This window comes from Ceratotherium simum, chromosome 34, assembly GCF_057802395.1.
Source record: "Ceratotherium simum simum isolate JZ-2026a chromosome 34, ASM5780239v1, whole genome shotgun sequence".
Lineage (NCBI taxonomy): Eukaryota > Metazoa > Chordata > Mammalia > Perissodactyla > Rhinocerotidae > Ceratotherium > Ceratotherium simum.
This window is the reverse complement of record NC_141933.1, coordinates 14,317,566-14,337,737: the sequence shown is the minus strand read 5'-3', so window position 1 is coordinate 14,337,737 and position 20,172 is coordinate 14,317,566. Positions and strand designations below refer to the sequence as shown.

General features: G+C 36.9%; 3 protein-coding genes across 3 annotated transcripts in view; all 3 read right to left on the bottom strand.

The window, feature by feature from the left end:
- Positions 1-20,172, bottom strand: part of LOC101404840 (olfactory receptor 5AN1-like) — a 107,609-nt gene that overhangs the window by 13,189 nt on the left and 74,248 nt on the right. The gene's annotated exons all lie outside the window — the stretch shown is intronic.
- Positions 1,946-2,948, bottom strand: LOC101405097 (olfactory receptor 5A1-like). Its single transcript, XM_004437759.2, has one exon. The coding sequence runs from the start codon at positions 2,946-2,948 to the stop codon at positions 1,980-1,982; it is 969 nt and encodes a 322-aa protein (XP_004437816.1). The 3' UTR covers positions 1,946-1,979.
- Positions 15,989-16,864, bottom strand: LOC101405357 (olfactory receptor 5A2-like). The gene is given in 2 exon segments (XM_014793126.2): positions 15,989-16,212; positions 16,215-16,864. Coding segments are annotated over 2 exon segments (828 nt in total). The 5' UTR covers positions 16,819-16,864.

Here is a 20,172-nt window from a genome sequence, read left to right as displayed (position 1 = left end):
CCAGCTTTCCACTTGCTGGTTGTGTGACCTTGAGAAAATTAATCTCTCCAAACCTCAATATTATCACCTATAAAATGAGGCTGATAACAGTAGCTACCTCACAGAGTAGCTCTTCATAGAGAGAATCAAATTAGATAATGCTTATAAAGCACTTCAGAGAGTGAGGTACACATCATGCCTTCTATTAATAGAAGGTGTAATTTATGTTTTCTGAATTGGAGTTCTTTCCAACATATTATGCCAAATCACTAATCCTTAATTAAAAATATCTACTTAAATCATGCCCACAAAACTTTTTTGTCTTTTCTTTTTTTTTTTTTTTTTTTTTGATAGAGCTCATCTACCCTGCCATTATTAGGGATACAGAGAAGTTTTAGGAAGGTCTCATTCTTGGTTTGATCTACTTCAGCTAATCTTACTTCTGGGAGAGAGGGATGAATGAGGCAATGAGTTTATTTGATTTAACTCTTGCTAATAGGTTAGTAGAGATATATTCACCCATATAAAAACTGTAATAATTTAACATTTTAAATTGAACAGATTCTTTTTATTTATTGCGGTAACATTGGTTTAAAACATTGTATAAATTTCAGGTGTACATCATTATACTACTATTTCTGCATAGCTTACATCATGTTCACCACACAAAAACTAATTACAATCCATAGATATAACAACAAAAGTATAGAATCTGGGCCCCTCCATCGGCGAATCAATGGAGGACATGGTTCTGGTCAGTGAGAACCATTTACGTTCCACATATGACACTTTGTGAGATTCAAGACGGATTGTTGCTACACTGGGAAGAACATGGCAGACCTCAATATGCCCAAAGGTTCTATCTCTAAAAGAGGGATAATTTCTCATCTGCCAACTTCACATGGTAATAGAAATAAATCATATCTATACAATGTAACTATGTGAAGTGTAAAGTGTTGTATAAATATTAATGTAATAGTTTTGAAATGTAGTCCATTAACTCTTGTCAGAAAACAATGTCTCTTTTTTAAAATTTTATTTAAATTCTTTTGATTGGACTCTGAGTTTTCATGGTACCCCCAAATCTGGTGGCTCTACTGCTCCCTGGTAAAAATTAAGGCTCTAGAATCTCTGGGAGGCTCAAATCTCTGGGAGTTGAACCCTGTCTCCCTAGATACACCATGACAGCCTTCATTTCTGAGTCTTGCATGGTCTCTGGGAAACTACCATGGAGCATGCGCCAGGCCACCTATGCTCAGAAATTGATGACTTTGATTTCTTTCCAGCCTCTGAGAACCTCTCCCACTCTTGACCTTAAAAGTGCCCCTTGCTTCTACCATTCTTTTCTCCCATCTCTTTTTCACAAATCATTTCACAAGCAGGCTCAAAGAGTAAGATGGAGGGAAAAAATGTCACTCAGGAATAAACTCAGATGAATCTCTTTCCCCCCCTCCTCTCCTCCCCTCTCTTCTCCTGACTCTTCCCATAACTCTCTCTAACTCTCTATCGCTCTCTCAAACTCACTCCCTCCCTCTATTTGAGATTAAGGTTATAAAGTGTTTCATTAAAAATTATTTTTATTTTTTACATATTTAATTTTATAAATTATTTTTTAATTTATTGTAATACAAACTAATACTTAACTGTCAAAAATGAATAAAAGCAATACAAAACTGATGAGAAAAGAACCATCTGTGTGGCTTCCTAGGATCTTATCATTTATCTACATATAATATCTATCAGAACCTCTGTTCTCAAAACAGAGGATGTTGTCTACCTGGGCCTAATAATGGAAACAGGCTTTTAAAATGAATTCAATGTTGGTGACACTGCCTCAAACAGATCACTTGGTGATGGCAGCGAACCATAATGGCACCAGGAATCATGGAGCCATGTTTTCACTTCTTCTCTCTACCTACATATTCTTGTGACTTACAAGAGGTCACTTACATATTCTTACCCCTGTCTTCCTCACAAAGAAAATAATACCTGCCCAAATATTATTCATACTGAGGTAAGTGTGTTAGCCTCTTTACTACCCTCTTGAGGGCCTCTCTGATCTCCTTGTTCCTCAGACTGTAGATAAGAGGGTTTAACATGGGGATAAAGATAACATAGAACACTGCCAGGACCTTGTCCTGCTTCTTGGAGTGGCTAGAGCTAGGATGCAGGTACACTGAGAGGCCTGTGCCATAAAATATTGTCACAACTGCCAGGTGGGAGGCACAGGTATTGAGGGCCTTGGCACTACATTTGACAGAGGATATTTTCAGGATGGCAGCTACAATGAAACCATAGGATAAGAGGATAACAAGAAAAGAACCGAACCCAATAAAAAAAGCTACCAGAAAAAGAATCATTTGGCTGATGAAGGGATTGGAGCAAGATAAGGAAATGATATGGGATATGTCACAGTAGAAATGGTGAATGGTATTGGGCCCACAGTAGTAGAGATGAAAGCAAGGGACAGTTTGAACTAAGCTACCAATAAAAGCACTCACATAGGCCCCAGCAACCATCTTCTGACAGAGGCCAGGACCCATGACGGCTGAGTACTGCAGAGGCCTACCAATAGCAACATATCTGTCATAGGCCATGGCGGCCAAGAGGCAGCACTCAGCCTGAGCCATCCAGGACCCAACAAAGTACTGGGTAGCACAAGCAATGAAGGAAATCATTTTTTTATCTCTTAAGAAGTCTGAAATCATCCTTGGGCTGGTGGAAGAAGAATAGCAGATGTCTATAAATGACAGGAAACCAAGAAAAAAGTACATGGGTGTGTGCAGGTGGGAGTCCATCCTGATTAGGATGATGAGACCCACGTTCCAGACTAGGGTGAGAAGGTAGATCCCCAGAAAGATTGGGAAGAGGATAAGCTGCAACTCCTTTTCATCTGACAGTCCCAGGAGAACAAACATGGCCACAGAAGTGTGATTTCTTTCTCCTTCCATGGACCTGATTGGTGACATCTGCTGAGAAACAGATGAGAGTAGGAATGATTTCATTCTCAAAAAACACAAAGAAATCCTCTTCATTTTTTTCCCAGTCATATAGCTGACTAAATATACAACCTTGAATCATCAGTGTTGAGTTAATCTGTGCTTTCCATGTATAATCACCAATTTTAACTGAAAATAATCGTGGATAAATATTGCCTCTCTCTCTTTGGGGACAAAAGATAATAAATGGGCACCATTAGTACATTGTCCCCTACAGTGTCTTAATTTCATGTCTTTCCACTCCAGATTTTAGCAATATATGAGAATTGGAAATAGACCAAATTAGGATAATCTGCCATCTCTTTATATGGTGAAACAGAATGATTCTACTCAAGCATGGCTCTGATATTAAATCAATGCTTGGAGAAGGCCCTGAATCATGCTGGGCCTCGTAGGTCAAATGAGGATGGTGAAGTAGGTGCTCTTTAAAATCTCCTTGAGAACTTATATTCAATTAATTTATGATCAGGGAGGGTGGACAATTCTGTAACTGCCTTTATGCTTTCATAAAGCCTGGAGAAATATAAAAATAATATAATAAGATAGTGGGAAGAGACACACACGAAGAAGCAGCTTGGAAATGGATGTGACTTAAGCAACATACTGACTCTAGGAAGGCTCCTGAGAAGTTAGATAAGACAAAGTTGAAACAGCCATTATGCTCCCTTCCTTGCAGGTATAGATTTTTCTTTCCACAAATCATAGATATTTATGAGTTTATTCATGACTCCCAGGTTAAAGACTTCCGACAATGAAGAGTGACTTGAACTCATGTAAAGGTGAAGATGCTTAGGCAATTGACACGGGGATTAGGAAACTCAGGCAGGATTTTTTCTCTTTTTCTCGTTGGGGTCAGTCCAGAGTAGGCAAGCACCAAGACTTTAGGCCAAGTGGTAAAAAACCAAAAGAATATTTTTGCATCAGACACTGCATGCCCTTTTCAAAAAGCTGTGGGGGTCATTCCCTCCAGATGGTCATAGAACATCTGCAAACACAAATACATTTATATTCAAATGAACTCAAACTAGAAATAAAATCATGGGAAGTTACGAAAGGTAGAGAATAGGGGTCACATGTAGCCTGGGAGTTGTGTATAAGGGAAAAGTAGAAGTCTTGGAGATTTCTTTGGAGAAAGACTGTGACATTATTGGAATAAACAATGTCAATGAACCACAAATATTTGTCAACATTAGCCATCTAGAATGTCTTGCTTCTCCCTAACCATTTCCCAGCCTCCTAGTCCAAAAATGAATAAAAAGGGAAAATCACCATAAAAGCATATGGCTATACCTTGAGAAGTAAGATAGAAAGGTTCATTTCTCAAAATCGGTTCATTCTTTGCTTCATGGTACACTATTTGAGAAGAATTCTGAAATAATGAAGTGATTAGTTGCAAAAGACATCAAGATATTTACCACCAGTATAGAAAGGGAAATTGTCCCAGACAGCCTATGTATTTGCCATTCCAGACTTCAGTGTGATTCTATCCACAGTAAGACTGAATGGAGGGAGCATTTTGTGAGAAGAGAGCAGAAAATTGCATTCTTCATCATCATCGCCAACAATCATGCCAAAAAAAGATTTATTGAGCAGCTACATTATATACTAATCTTTTCCTTCTACTAATGGAGATATTCACAGCTTCCTCTAATGCCCGTTCATTCACTATGGTAAGCTTGAGCCTGGTGTACTGTCTACTAAACACAGATAGTACTCTGAAAATTGCCTCTATATTTTTGCTATATGCCTCTGGAAATCCAATTTGATGTATGTTAAATCGTCTTACTCTACTTTCCACATCACTGAAAAATCCATTATTTGTATTTCTCTACAGTGTTTTGTTTAGTTTTTAAAGATCTATCTTCCAGTAAATTTGTTTTATCATAAGTTGTGCTAACTAGCTATTTAAGTTATCTATTGAGTCTCAGATTTCAGTTACAAAAATATTATTTTCTCTTCTAAGGTTTCCATTTTGCCTTGTTCCCAAATAGTCAGTTTCGATAATCTCTTATTCCATCATACATTCAATAATATCCCACATATTAAACACATTTATATAAATTATTATCTAATAATTTAAATACACAGTTTTGCAAGTCTGATTCTATAGTTTGATGTTAGTGCTGACTTTTCCTCAAGGTGCCTTGTTTATTTGTGTGTCTAGTGATTTGTGTTTTTTTTTTTGCTGAGGATGATTCACCCTGAGCTAACATCTGTTGCTAATCTTTCTCTATTTTGTAAATGGGTCGCCACCACAGCATAGCCACTGATGGTGGTGTAGGTCCACACCCGGGAACTGAACCCAGGCTGCTGAAGTGGATTGCACTGAACTTAACCACTAGGCCACCAGGGCTGGCCTATTTCTGTGTTTAGTGATTTCTTTATCTTAAGTTCATGTTCTCTTAAAATTTATCTGTGGGAATCATTCATGCTTGTGTCTAAAATACGTTCCTTCAGAAATGATTTATAATACTTCTGTCAGGTACCTTTGGGACAACACCAACACAGAATCACTTTAAACAAAACTTTTAACCAGCTGTTTTTTGGGGTAATAATAGTGATAATATTTAGGCTGCACATCTACATAAGTAGATGGATGAGATTTAAAAAATTCAGGGTAAAACTGATGTAACCATCATAGTGACAAGAGACTTTCCTCCTTTGTGTCCCTCATTTAAAAAATTAATTGAACATCCATCCAAGAACAAAATCACCTTTGTGAGAGTTGTAGTATTCAGCACCATAAGCCAAGAGACCCAGGAGGAATGTTGCCCACCTGTACATCCAGAAATAGGCAGACATACCTCAATATGGGCTGCAGAGCCAACAAGAGCCAGCAGACCTGCCCCAATCCCTCTTGGCCACGGTGGGGTAAAGCCTGGAGAGTACTAACTTGGACACACACCCATGAATGAGACAGACTTAGTGAAGCCCAGCCTTCCCTATGGGGGATTCCAGCACATTACTGGAGCAGGAAAAATGTATGAGTTTGATCACAGTGGAGACAGTGAAAGGAGCTGTCCCAGAACCACCCCCTTCAAGGCAACACTGCACAAGCTGAAGTATTCAGCAGTGGCAAACTATCCTGCAGAGGAAAAAGCAGTGAGTGAGTGCCCAGCTACCCCAGTAGTGCTTGACACAGCTGGAGAAACATGTTTCTCTTCAGAAGTACCTAGTATACTGAGATGGGTAGTCTAGGACTGGAGGGAGAGGGAAGATCAGGAAAAAGGCAGATAAGAATATCTAAGGGCTTTAAAGGGGCACAACTCCTGCTGACTGCATTCAGGATTTCAGCAGAAAATAAACCCATTAGCCAGCAGGAGTACTTCACTTAAGGATATTTCCACTAGATCCATGGAACCCCCAACCCCACCCCCCAGTGCTAAACTGACACCTCTTTTCACTCTGCAGCTGGCTCCTTGTGCACATTTCCAAGGGCAACAGTGAAAGCAAATCTGGTAAACTGAGTGCTCTCCGAAAAACAGACCTGTGTCTGTGGGCAAGGGAGAAACCAAAAACATGAACTGTAATGCCACCATCTGGAAAACAAAAACGAGGTTTCCAGTAGCCAGCCTGGTGAGTGGTAACAACCAGAGAAGACACAGTACCTTGAGAATTCTGCCACAAGAGAGAGCAAGAAGAGTGGAGCCTGTGTACCTATACAAAGGCAGAGAAAAACCTCAGATATAATACAACCAATGACAGTATACCCCATATGAAGGCAGCTACCAAAGATTTAAGGAGATGTATGCTACTTCAAATGCAGAAGCAGCAACCAAAACCTACAAGAAACATGAAAAATCAAGGAAACATGTCACTACCTAAATAATAATTCTCCAATAACCAATCTCAAAGGCACAGAATTTTGTGATCTAGCTAATAAAGAATTCAAAATGGCTGTTTTGAAGAAAGCCAATGAACTATAAGAAAACTCCGAAAGATAATTCAATGAGATCAGGAAAAAATATATGAGAAAAAGAGATATTTACCAAAAAGACAGAAATTATAAAAATGAACCAAATAGAATTCTGGAGCTGAAGAATTCTATGAAGGAAATGAAAAATGCAGTAGAAACCATTTGTAGTAGAGTAGAGCAAATGGAAGACAGATAACTAAGCTAGAGGTCAGGGAGTTTAAAATAATGCAGTCAGAGCTGAATGACAACAACAACAAAAAACAGACTCAAAAAGAGCAAAGAAACCCTATGTGGTCTATGGGATTCTATCAAAACAAAATTAGAATAAATGGGGTTCACAAAGATAAAAGAGAAAAGAGGGGGCTGAAATATAAAGAAATAATACCAAGAACATCCAAAACCTGGGGAGATACTTGGACATTTAAATTCACAAAACTGACAGATTATCCTTTTATCTCATGCCAAAAACTTTCTCAAAGACACATTAAAACAAAACTATGAAAAATCAAAGCTAAAGAGAATATTCTAAAAACAATCAGAAAAAGGAAATGATTGTGGCATACAAACAAAACCCCCTTAAGCTATTAACAGTTTTCTCAGGAGACATCCTACAGGCCAGGAGAGAATGGAATGACATATTCAGTGTTGAAAGAAAACACTGCCGGCCAAGAATACTCTATTCTGCAAAAGTTATACTTCAACTATGAAGGAGAAATTAAGAATTTCCCAGATACATAAAAACTGAGGTTGTTTATCACCAATAGACTTGCCTTGCAAAAAATGCTAAAAAGAGTTTTTCAAGCTGAAGTGAAAAGACACTAACCAGTGACATGAAAACAGATGAAAGTTTACAACACAGTGATAAAGGTAAATACGTAGTCAGACATAAAAAACTCTAATTTTATAATAGGACAGTGTGTTACTCACTTAACTATAGTCTAAACGTTAAAAGTAAAGACTATTACAAATAATTATAGCTACTATAATTAGTTAAAGAATACTCAATATAAAAAGAGGTAAATAATGGCATAAAATATAAAAGGAGAGAGTAAAAGGGTACAGCTTTTGCAGACAATTGAACTTAAGTTGCTATCAGTTTAAAATAGATTGTTTTCTCTATGAGGTATTTATGTAAGCCTCATGTGGTGACTGCAACAGAAAAATCTATAGCAGGTTCACAAAACACAAAGAAAGGAGAAATAGAGCATACCAATATGAAAAATTACCAATATACAAAGGCAAGCAGAAAGACAGGGAAAAGAAGCAGTGGAAATAAAAACACCAGAAAGCAATTAATAACATGAGATTAGTAAGTCTTCACATATCAATAATCACTCTAAATGTAAATGCATTGAATTCACTAACCAAAAGGCAGAGTACTGCCTGGATAAAAAAATAAGAACCAACTATATACTGCTTACAAGAGACTCACTACAGCTTTAAGACACACCTAGGCTCAAAGTGAAGGGATGGAAATAGATATTCCATGCAAGTGGAAACCAAAAGAAAGCAGGAATAGCTATATTTATATCTGACAAAATAAACATTAAGCCAAATATGGAAACAAGAGACAAAGTAGGTCATTATATAGTGATAAAGGGGTCAATTTATCAAGAAGACATAAAATACATAAATATCTAGGCATCCCAAATTAGAGCACATAAATATTTAAGAAAATACTAACAGATCTGAAAGGAGAAATAGACAACGATACAATCATATTAGGAGACCTTGATACCCCACTATCACCAATGAATAGATTATCCAGGCAGAAAATCAACAATGAAACGTTGGACTTGAACCATACATTAAACCAAATGGACTCAACAGAAATCTGTAGAATAGTCCATCCAGTAGCAGCAAAATACATATTCCCTTCAAGTGCACACAGAATATTTCCAGGATAGGTCATATGACAGGATACAAAACAAGTCTTAGAAAATTGGAGATTGGAATCATACCAAGTATCTTTTCCTAGCAAAATGGTATGAAACTAGAAATCAACAAGAGAAAGCTGGAAAATGTACAAATATGTGGAAACTAAAAAACACACTCCGGAACAAGAAATGGATCAAAGGAAAAATCAAAAGGGAAATTAAAAATCACCATGAAACAAATGAAAATAGAAGCATAATACAGCAAAAACAATGTAAGGTTACAAAAGTAGTTCTGAGAGGGAAGTTTATAGTGACAAATGCATATATTAAGTATATAGAAGAATCTCAAATAAGAACCTAACTTTACATTTAAAGGGACTAGAAAAGAAGAACAAACTAAGCCCAAAGTGAGTAGAAGGAAGGATAAAAAAAGGTCAGAGCAGAAATAAATGAAATAGAGACCAGAAAAACAATAGAAAAAAATCACCATAGCTAAGAGCGGCTTTTTGAAAAAATACACAAAACTGATATTTAGCTAGACTATGCAAAAAAGTCAGAAGACTCAAATAAATAAAATCAAAAATGAAAGAGGAGACATTACAAGTGATACAATAGAAATACGTGAGATTAACATGAACCGTTATATACAAACAAATTGAATAATCTAGGAGAAATGGATAACTTCCTATAAATATACATGTTACTAAGATTGAATCAGGAAGAAATAGAAAATCTGAATAGAACGAAAGTGAGTAAAAAGATGGAATAAGTAATCAAAAACATCATAACACAGAAAACTCCAGAACCAGATGGCTTCTCTGGCAAATTCTACAAAACATTTAAAGAAGAATTAATGCCAATCCTTCTCAAACTCTTCCGGAAAATTGAACGAGAGGGAATACTTCCAAGCTCATTTTACAAGGCCAGTGTTACCCTGATACCAAAGCCAGATAAGGATCCTACAAGAAAAGAAAACTATAGACCAATATCCATCATGAGTATAGATGCAGAAATTCTCAATGAAATATTAGCAAACCAAATTCAACAACACAGTAAAGGGATTATACACCATGACCAAGTGGGATTTATCCTTGTGGTGGAAGGATGGTTCGCCATGCACAAACCAATAGCTGTGATACGCCACATTAATGGAAGGAAAGGTAAAGAGCATATGATCATCGCAATAGATGCAGAAAAAAAACATTTGACAAAGTACAACATCCTTTCATGATTAAAACTCTCAAAATTGGATATAGAAGGAACATACCTCAACATAATAAAGGCCATATAAAACAAACCCACAGCTAACATTATACCCAACAGTGAAAATTTGAAAGCTTCTCCTCTAACATCAGGAAAAAGGTAAGGGTACTCACTCTCACCACTCTTATTCAACACAGTACTGGAAGACTTAGAGCAAAGAGGCAAGATAAAGAAATAAAAGACATCAAAATTGGGAAGAAAGATGTAAAATTGTCATTATTTGCAGATGACATGAACTTAAATATAGAAAATCTTAAAGACTCAACCAAAAGAGTCTTGGAAGTAATCAATGAATTCAGAGAAGTTGCAGGATATAAAATCAACATGCAGAAATCAGTTGTGATCCGTGAGCATGAAATATCTTACCATTTCTTTGTGTCTGATTTCTTTCAACATTTTTTTTTATTGGTTGAAGTCTTTTACTGTTACTAGTTAAAATATGCAATTCTATGTTGTTTTAAAAATTATTTTATTGAGATCATAATGGTTTAAAACATTGTGTAAATTCATTATACAATGAATTTACATTGTATATGGTATACAATGTAATGTATACATTGTAATGTATACAATGTATACAATGTAATGGTATACATTATTATGTATTAGTTTCCGTATAGACTGCATTGTGCTCACCACCAATAGTCTAAATTTTATCTGTCACCATATGTGTGTGCCCCTTTACCCCTTTTGCCCACATCCCAACCCCCTTCCCCTGTGGTAACCACTAATTGGTTCTCTTTATCTATATGTTTGTTTATCTTCCATTAAAGAGTGAAATCATGTGGTGTTTGTCTGTCTCTGTCTGGATGATTTCACTTAACTTAATACTCTCAAGGTCCATCCACGTCATTGCAGATGGGAAGATTTTGTCTTTTTTATGGATGAGTAGTATTCCATGGTATATTTGTACCACTTCTTCTTTATCCATTCATCAATTTTCAGATCAATTAGGCAAGAAAGAAATAAAAGGTACCCAAATTGGAAAGGAAGAAGTGAAACTCTCACTGTTTGAGACAACATGATCCTATATATAGAAAACCCTAAAGAATCCACCAGAAAACTATTAGAAATAATCAGCAACTACAGCAAAGTTGCAGGGTACAAAATCAACTTACAAAAATAAGTTACATTTCTATATACTAATAATGAACTAGCAGAAAGAGAACTCGAGAATACAAGCCCATTTACAATCCCAACAAAAAGAATAAAATATCTAGGAATAAATTTAACAGAGGAGGTGAAAGACGTACACACTGAAATCTATAAGACATTAAGGAAAGAAATCGAAGATGACATAAAGAATTGGAAAAATATTCCAAGCTCATTGATTGGAAGAAGAAACATAGTTAAAATGGCCATACTACCTCAAGCAATCTGCAGATTCAATGCAATCTGAATCAGAATCCCAATGACATTCTTTGTGGAAACAGAACAGAGAATCCTAAAATTTATATGGAACAACAAAAGACCTCAAATAGCTAAAGCAATCCTGAGAGAAAAAAAAATAAAGCTGGAAGCATCACAATCCCTGACTTCAAAATATACTACAAAGCTATAGTAATCAAAACAGCATGTTACCAGCACAAAAACAGACACACAGATTGATGGAACAGAATTGAAAGCCCAAAAGTAAAACCACACATCTATGGACAGATAAATTTCAACAAAGGAACCAAGAACATACAATGGAGAAAGGTAAGTCTCTTCAATAAATGATGTTGAGAAAACTGGATAGCCTCGTGCAAAAGAATGAAAGTAGACCATCATCTTACACCATACACAAAAATTAACTCAAAATGGATTAAAGACTTGAATGTAAGACCTGAAACATAAAACCCCTAGAAGAAAATGTAGGCAACACTCTTTGACATTGGTCTTAGCAGAATCTTTTCCAGTACCACATCTCCCCAGGCATGGGAAACAAAAGAAAAAAATTAACAAGTGAGAATACATCAGACTAAAGAGCTTCTGCAAGGCAAAGGAAACCATGAACAAAATGAAAAGACCACCCACCAACTCAGAGAAAATAATTGCAAATCATATATCCAACAAGGGTTTACTTTCCAAAATATATAAAGAACTTAGGTAACTCAACAACAACAAAAAAACCAAAGCAACCAATCAAAAAATGGGCAGAGGTTGCAACTAGAAGGATGTGCAACTATGACATACAACTGTCTACTGGGGCTTTGGGGAGAAAAAGGGGAAAAAGGTGGAAGATTGGCAACAGATGATAGCTCAGGGACAATCTTCCTCAAAAAAAAAAAAAACTCTGTCATTAAAGAAAAAGCTGTCAATTAAAAAAAAAAAGAAAATGGGCAGAGGATATGAAAAGACATTTTTCTAAAGAAGATATACACATGGACAACAGGCATGTGAAAAGATGTTTAACATCACTAATTATTAGGGAAATGCAAATCAAAACTACAATGAGATATCACGTTACACATGTCAGAGCGGCTATAATTACCAAGATAAAAAATAACAAATGTTGGAGAGGATGTGGAGAAATGGGAACCCTTACACACTGCTGGTGGGAATGCAAACTGGTGCAGCCACTATGGAAAACAGTATGGAGATATCTCAAAAAATTAAAAATAGAAATAACATATGATCCAGCTATCCCACTACTTGGTGTTTATCCAAAGAACTTGAAATCAGCAATTCAGAGATTCATGCAGCCCTTTGTTCATTGCAGCATTATTCACAATAGCCAAGACACAGAAGCAACTCAACAATGTCTTATAGTTTTCAATGTACAGTTCCTTCACTTCCTGGTCAAATTTATTCCTAGGTATTTTATTCTTTTTGTTACAAATGTAAATGGGATTATATTTTTATTTCTCTTTCTGCTAGTTCACTGTTAGTGTATAGAAATGAAACTGATTTTTGTATGCTGTATTTTGTACCCTGCAACTTTACTATACTCATTATTATTTCTCATCATTTTCTTGCTGGATTCTTTAGGTTTTTCTATATATAAAATCATGTCATCCACAAATAATGACAGTTTTACTGCTTCCTTTCCAATGTGGATACCTTTTATTTCCTCTTGTTAGTTTCCCTGCCTAGGACTTCCAATACTATGTTGACTAAAAGTGGTAAGAGTGGGCATCTTCAGATGAAAGAAAAGTTTTGATTTTAGTTAATTATTCTGAAACTCAGCAAATTATTATTTTTGATTCACCACTCAATTATTATTTCCTACAAAGTATTATGCTTTATAGACAGTGTCTCATTAGATTCTAGATAATATTATTCTCCCCATTTTACAGGTATATACAGAAATTAAGAGAATTCAGGATCATATCCTTAAGAAAATGCAGAACTAGTGTTTAACATCCATAGCCAACACAGAGTAATACATCACATTTTAGGTTAGAGACTATTCTTTTAACTGAAGCTCAGAGATTTTGGGTAAGGAGAAAGAGAACCTGAGAAAGATCCCTAAGTGGAAGTGAGGGAGAGAGGAGTTGAAAAATAGGAGAGCTTGAGAACCATAACCTTGCTCCACATAGGTCTTACTGGAAGAATCCACTGTTCTCTATAAATCTTGCCCTCTGACCTTGACCCGGATTCCCCAGGAAAACAGAGCTCTTGTCAAAGGTTGAAATTACCTATTTCTTTTCCAAAGGAAATTTCCAGGTGGTCCCCGTTGCACTCCAAGATGAGTGCTTTTGGCCATGAAATTGGCTATCCACTGACAGAAGATGCCCACAACTGGGGATCCTCTTAAATGTGTTATTAGGGCAGAGGTGAAAGGAGAAAAGACAATTAGAGGGAGAAAACTCTCCAGGTACTTGTTCTATGGAGTTGTGGTTGTCATGGAGATTTTTCCCTGCTAATTTCATGATTTGCCATGCCCTTTCTGACTCAATTCCCCACTTCCCCATGGTCCTATGATGATCTCATGATTATAGCCTTTCTGTTAATGAATTTGGAGTTATTAGAGCTGGAGAGGACCTAGAGATCATTTAGTCCAATACCATCAATTTCCAGGTGAGAGTCTGAAGCCAGTGGAGCTAAGAGATTTGCCAAAGGTGACACAGCTGGCTGACAATACAGCTTGATAATAATAAATTAGATATGTGGACACTACCCTGTTTACAAAGTACTTTCATTTTAGATAGATACATTTTCTTAAATACCTGACCTGAATCAATCATCACAGCAGCCCTGTGAGGCAGACATGGCATGATTTCCTACACACAAGTGAGGAAATTAAGGCAATAAGAAATATAATAACACTAATTCACGAGAGGGCCATGACTTATCATGGGTACAACCATGGGCATTGGTATCAGCCAATCTGGGTTGAATTCCAGCTTTCCACTTGCTGGTTGTGTGACCTTGAGCAAATTAACCTCTCCAAGCTTCAATATGATCACCTATAAAATGAGGCTGACAGTAATAGCTACTTCATAGACTTGCTCTTCATAGAGATAATCAAAATCAGATAATGCTTATAAAGCGCTTATCAGAACAGGAAGTGCACAGCATGACTTCTATTAATAGTAGGTGTAATTTGTGTGTTCTGAATTGGAGTTCTTTTCAATATATCATGCTGCATTACTAATCCTTCATTAAAAATATTATGCTGAATTTCTAATCCTTCATAAAAAATATCTAATTAAGATCATTCCCACCACCATCATTTCATTTCTTTTTTTCTTTTTAAGTGGAGCTCATCTACTCTGCCATTACTAGGGATACAGAAATATTTTAGGAAGGTCTCACTCTTGGTTTGATCTACTTCAGCTAATATTACTTCTAGGGAGAAAAGGGTAGATGGGGCAGTGAGTTAAGCGTTTGATTTAACTCTTGCTATTAGAGTAGCAGTTACATATTCCCCCTGATAAAAACTGTAATAATCCTTTAAACTGAACAGATCCTTAAGATAGTTTTAAATATAATACCAAAAGTATAAAATCTAGGCCAAACTTAAGGCACTGGAATCCCTGGGAGGCCCAATTCTCTGGGACTTGGACTCTACCTCCCTAAACACCTCACGACAGCCTTCAATTCTGAGGTCTTGCATGGTCTCTGGGAAGGCACCATGGAGCATGCTCCAGGCCACCTGTGACCAGAATTTGATGACTTTGATTTCTTTCTAGCCTCTGAGAATCTCCCGCACTCTTGACCTTATAAGTGCCCCTTCTTTTTATCATTCTTTTCTCCCCTCTCTTTTTCACAATTCACTTCACAAGGAGGCTCAAGGAGTAAGATGGAGGGAACAAGGTCATTCAGGAATAAACCCAGGTAAATCTCTTTCTCCCTCTCCTGTCCTCTCCTCTCCTCTCTCTCTTTCCATCTCCTTCTCTCTGTGTGTCTCTCTCTCAAACTCACTCTCTCTCTCTGTTCAAGATTAATGTTATAAAGGGTTTCTTTAAAAAAAATTTTATATATTTAATTTTGTAATTATTTATTTTATTTTTATTGTAATATAAGTACATGCTTAACAATTAAAAATAAATAAAAGCAAAAAAGAAAAGAAAATTGGTGTGGCAAGAACACCTAGGTTCTTGTAATTTCTCTACATATAATATCTAACATAACTTCTATTCTCAAAATATATGTTTTTATCTGTCTGGGTCTAATGGAAACAGGCCTTTTAAACTGAGCTCAGTGGTGGTGAAACTCCTTCAGGCAGATCACTTGGTGGTGGCAACTAACCATAATGGCACCAGGAATCAAGGAGCCAGGTTTTCACTTCTTCTCTCTATCTAATTACTCTTGTAATTAGAGTGACAAAATGTCACTTCCATAGTCTTACCTCTGTCTTCCATGTAAGGGAAATAATACCTGCACTAATATTGCTATTACTGAGGTAAACGTGTTACCCTCTTTATCACCCTCTTGAGGGCCTCTTTCATCTCCTTGTTCCTCAGACTGTAGATAAGAGGGTTTAACATGGGGATAAAGATAACATAGAACACTGACAGCACCTTGTCCTACTTCTTGGAGTGGCTAGAGCTAATATGCAGGTACACAGAGAGGCCTGTGCCATACAAGATTGTCACAACTCCCAGGTGGGAGGCACAGGCATTGAAGGCCTTGGAACTACATTTGATGGAGGATAGTTTCGGGATGGAAGCTGCAATGAAACCATAAAATAAGAGGATAACAAGGAAAGAACCAAACCCAACAAAAATAGCTCCCGGAAAAAGAATCATTGGCTGATGAAGGGATTGGAGTAAGACAAGGAAATGAAATGGGTTCTGTCACAGAAGGTATGCTGAATGGTACTTGGCCCACAGCAGTAGAGATGAAAGCAAGGGACTGTCTGAGCTAAGCTGCTAAGGAAACCACTCCCACAGGCCCCAGCAACCATCTTCTGACAGACGCCAATCTCCATGACGGCTGAGTACTGCAGAGGCCTACCAACAGCGACATATCTGTCATAGGCCACGGCAGCCCAGAGGCAGCACTCAGCCTGAAACATCCAGGACCCAAGAAAGTACTGGGTGGCACAAGCAATGAAGGAAATCATTTTTTCATCTTTTAAGAAGTCTGAAAGCAGCTTTGGGCTGGTGGGAGAAGAATAGCAGATGTCTACAAATGACAGGAAACTGAGAAAAAAGTACATAGGTGTGTGCAGGTGGGAGTCCATCCTGATTAGGATGATGAGACCCAGGTTCCAAATTAGGGCCATAAGGTAGATTCCTGGGAAAATTGGGAAGAAAATAAGCTGCAACTCTTTTTCATCTGAGTGTCCTAGGGGAACAAATTTGGCCATGGAGGTGTGATTTCTTTCTGCTTCCGTGGACCTGCTTGGTACCATTTGCTGAGAAAAAGATGAGAAGGAAATCGCTCCATTCTCAAAAAATGCAAGGAAGTACTCTTCATGTTTTTTGCACTCATGCCGATGACTAAGTATACAGCATTGAATCATCAATGTTGACTTAATATGTGTCTTCTATGTATAATCATCAACCTTAACTGAAAAATTGTCTTGGATAAATATTGTCACTATCTCTTTGGGGGAAAGACAGTAAATAGGCATCATTATACATTATCCCCTACAAGGTCTTCACTTCATGTTTTTCCATTCCAGATTTTACAAATATATGAGAATTGGAAATAGACCAAATTCAGGTAAACTGTCATCTCTCTATATGCGGAAACAGAATGATTCTGATCAGCCTTGGCTCTGATATTTAGTCAATGCTTAGAGAAGCCTCTGAATCATGCTGGGCCTCCTTTTAAAATGAGAATGTTAGATTAGCTTCTCTTTAAAGTCTCCTTAGGGGGCTGGCCCGGTGGCGCAAGCGGTTAAGTGCGCACGCTCTAATGCAGTGGCCCTGAGTTCGCTGATTCAGATTCCGGGCGTGCACCGATGTACCACTTGGCAAGCCATGCTGTGGCGGCGTCCCATATAAAGTGGAGGAAGATGGGCATGGATGTTAGCCCAGGGCCAATCTTCATCAGCAAAAAAAAAAAAAAAAAAGAGGAGGATTGGCAGATGTTATCACAGGGCTGATCTTCCCCACAAAAAATAAAAATAAAAAAATAAAGTCTCCTTAGGAACTAACAATCAATTAATCTATTATCAGGGAATGTGGATAATTCTCTAGCTGTCTTTCTGTTTATATTAAGCCTGGAGACACAAAAGAATAATATAATAGTATAGTGGGAAGAGTCACACACCAAGAAGCAGCTTGGAAAGGGATGTGACTTAAGCAACTTAATGACTCTAGGAAGGCTCCTGAGAAGCTAGATAAGACAAGGTTGAAAGAGCCATTATGGTAGCTTCCTTGCAGGTGCTGTTTTTTCTTTTCTCAAATCAGAAGTACTTATGAGTTAATTATCTTGGAGAGTGATTCTTGATCTTCTTTGGGTCAGTGATCCTTTTGAAAATCTGTTGGAAACCCTGGACCCTTTACCCATCAAATTGTAACCACTTATCACCTTTGCATATGGTTTTATTGGATTCTCAATCACCCTTGAGTCTATTAATGGTACCCAGGTTAAATACTTCTACAAAGTAGTGACTTGAACTCATGTAAGGGTTTGGATGCTTAGGCAATGGACACAGGGATTAGAAGACTGAGGCAGGATTTCTGGAAATTTTTTCTCTTTTTCTCATTGGAGCCAGTCCAGGAAAGGAAAGCATTCAGTCTTCAGGCCAAACAGTAAACAACCAAAAGAATATTTTTGCATCAGGCGCTGTATGCCCTCTTCATGGTCTATAGCTGTCATTCTCTCCAGATGGTCATTAGAGCATCTCCCAACACAAACACATTTTTATTCAGATGAACTCAAACTAGAAAGAAAAACCTGAGAAGACTTGAAAGGTAGAAAATAGTCATCAAGTGTAGGTTGGGAGTTCTGTAAGTGGGTAAAAGTAGAAGTTGGAGATTTCCTGGAGAAAGACTGTGACATTAAAGGAATAAACTATGTCTATTAACTATAAATATTTTTCAGCATTAGCCATCCAGAATGTCTTTCTTCTCCCCAACCATTTCCCAGAGTCCTAGTTCCATAAATGAATAAAAAGAGAAAATCCCCTTAGAAGCATAAGGCTATATCCTGAGAAGTAAGGTAGAAGTGTTCATTTCCCCAAAACATATCAGTCATTGATTCACGCTGCACTGTTTTGAGAAGAATTCTGAAGGAATGAAGTGATTAATTGCCAAAGAAATCAAGATATTTTCCATCAATATGGAAGGGGAAATTGTCACAGACAGACTACGTATTTACCATTCCACACTTAGATGTGGTTCTGTCCACAGTAAGACCAAATGGAGGAAGATTCTTTTTAAAAGAGAGCACAAAATTGCATTCTTCATCATCATCTTCATCATCATAACTAACAATCATGAAAGCAAAATGTTTTATTGTGCAGCTACAGTATATACTGTTTTCCTCCTTGTACTCATGAAGATATTCACAGCTTCCTCTAATGTCCATTTATTCCATATGATATCCTTAAGCCTGATATGTTTTCTACTAAACACAAACAGTATTCTGAAAATTGCCTCTATATTTCTATTATATGTCTCTGGAACCCCAATTAGATGTGTGTTGAATCTTCTTGCTCTATCCTCCACATCACTGAAACATCATTTTTTTGTATTTCTTTACTATGTTCTATTTAATTTTTCCAGATGTCCCTTCAAATAAATTCATTCTATCATAAGTTGTGCTAATTGGCTGTATAAGCATCCATTGAGTTTAAAATTTCAAAATAAAATTTTTGTTTTCTATTCTAATGTTCCCATTTAGTTATATGCCCAAAGGTCAGTTTTGATAGTCTTTTTTCTCTCATTATACTTTCAATAGTATCCTTATTTAAACATATTTATATAAATTATTTAATAATTTAAATACGTAGTTTTGCAAATCTAATTCTCTAAATTGCTGATTCTTGCTCTAGGTGACCTGTTTATTTGTGTTTTAGTGATTTTTTATCTTAAGTTTATGTTCTTTTAAAACTTATCTGTGTGAATCACTGACGCTTGATTTTAAAAAGTGTTCCTTTAGAAATAATTTCTATTTCTTCCATCAGATGCTTTGGGGGCCATATTAACCAAATATCCCTTTAAACAAAAATTTTACTTGGGGTTTTGGGGGGTAACAATAGTTTCCATGTATATAACAGTAGAAGTATGTGATTAAAAATCATCAGGGGAAATTTCTTATTTTTCCTCTACTTAACCTAAAGCTGAAAGAGGAGTGCGTATCACTTTCTCATTTTGTGGCGCAGGTTTTTTCTAGTTTGCCTTTTGAGAATGTCATCCTTTGCACGTCCTTGTTTTTAGTGGCCTGGGGGGGATTTCTTCTAGTCCAATCTCACATACAGTCCTTTTCCCCTACCTCTCATATATATGCTTATTAAAACTCAGGACTTAGGCTACTAGAAATCAGTAAAACCCTCCTGGGAAAATGTTGGCTTCCACCTACTACCCTCTAAGGTTTGGGCTTTTTCTTGTCATTTCTGTACCTTGAGAAATTCATTTGACTTCTCTTTGTCTCAGCCATGAAAAGAACTGTTTTAGATTTTATATAGAATTATTGGTTTCTCTAAACATATAGCTCACCATATTACCAGAAACACCTTTACAAATAATATTTCTATGAAAGTCCTGATGACTTCAGCTTATCACTGGCCAATTTTTCCTAAAACCCCCAGCTA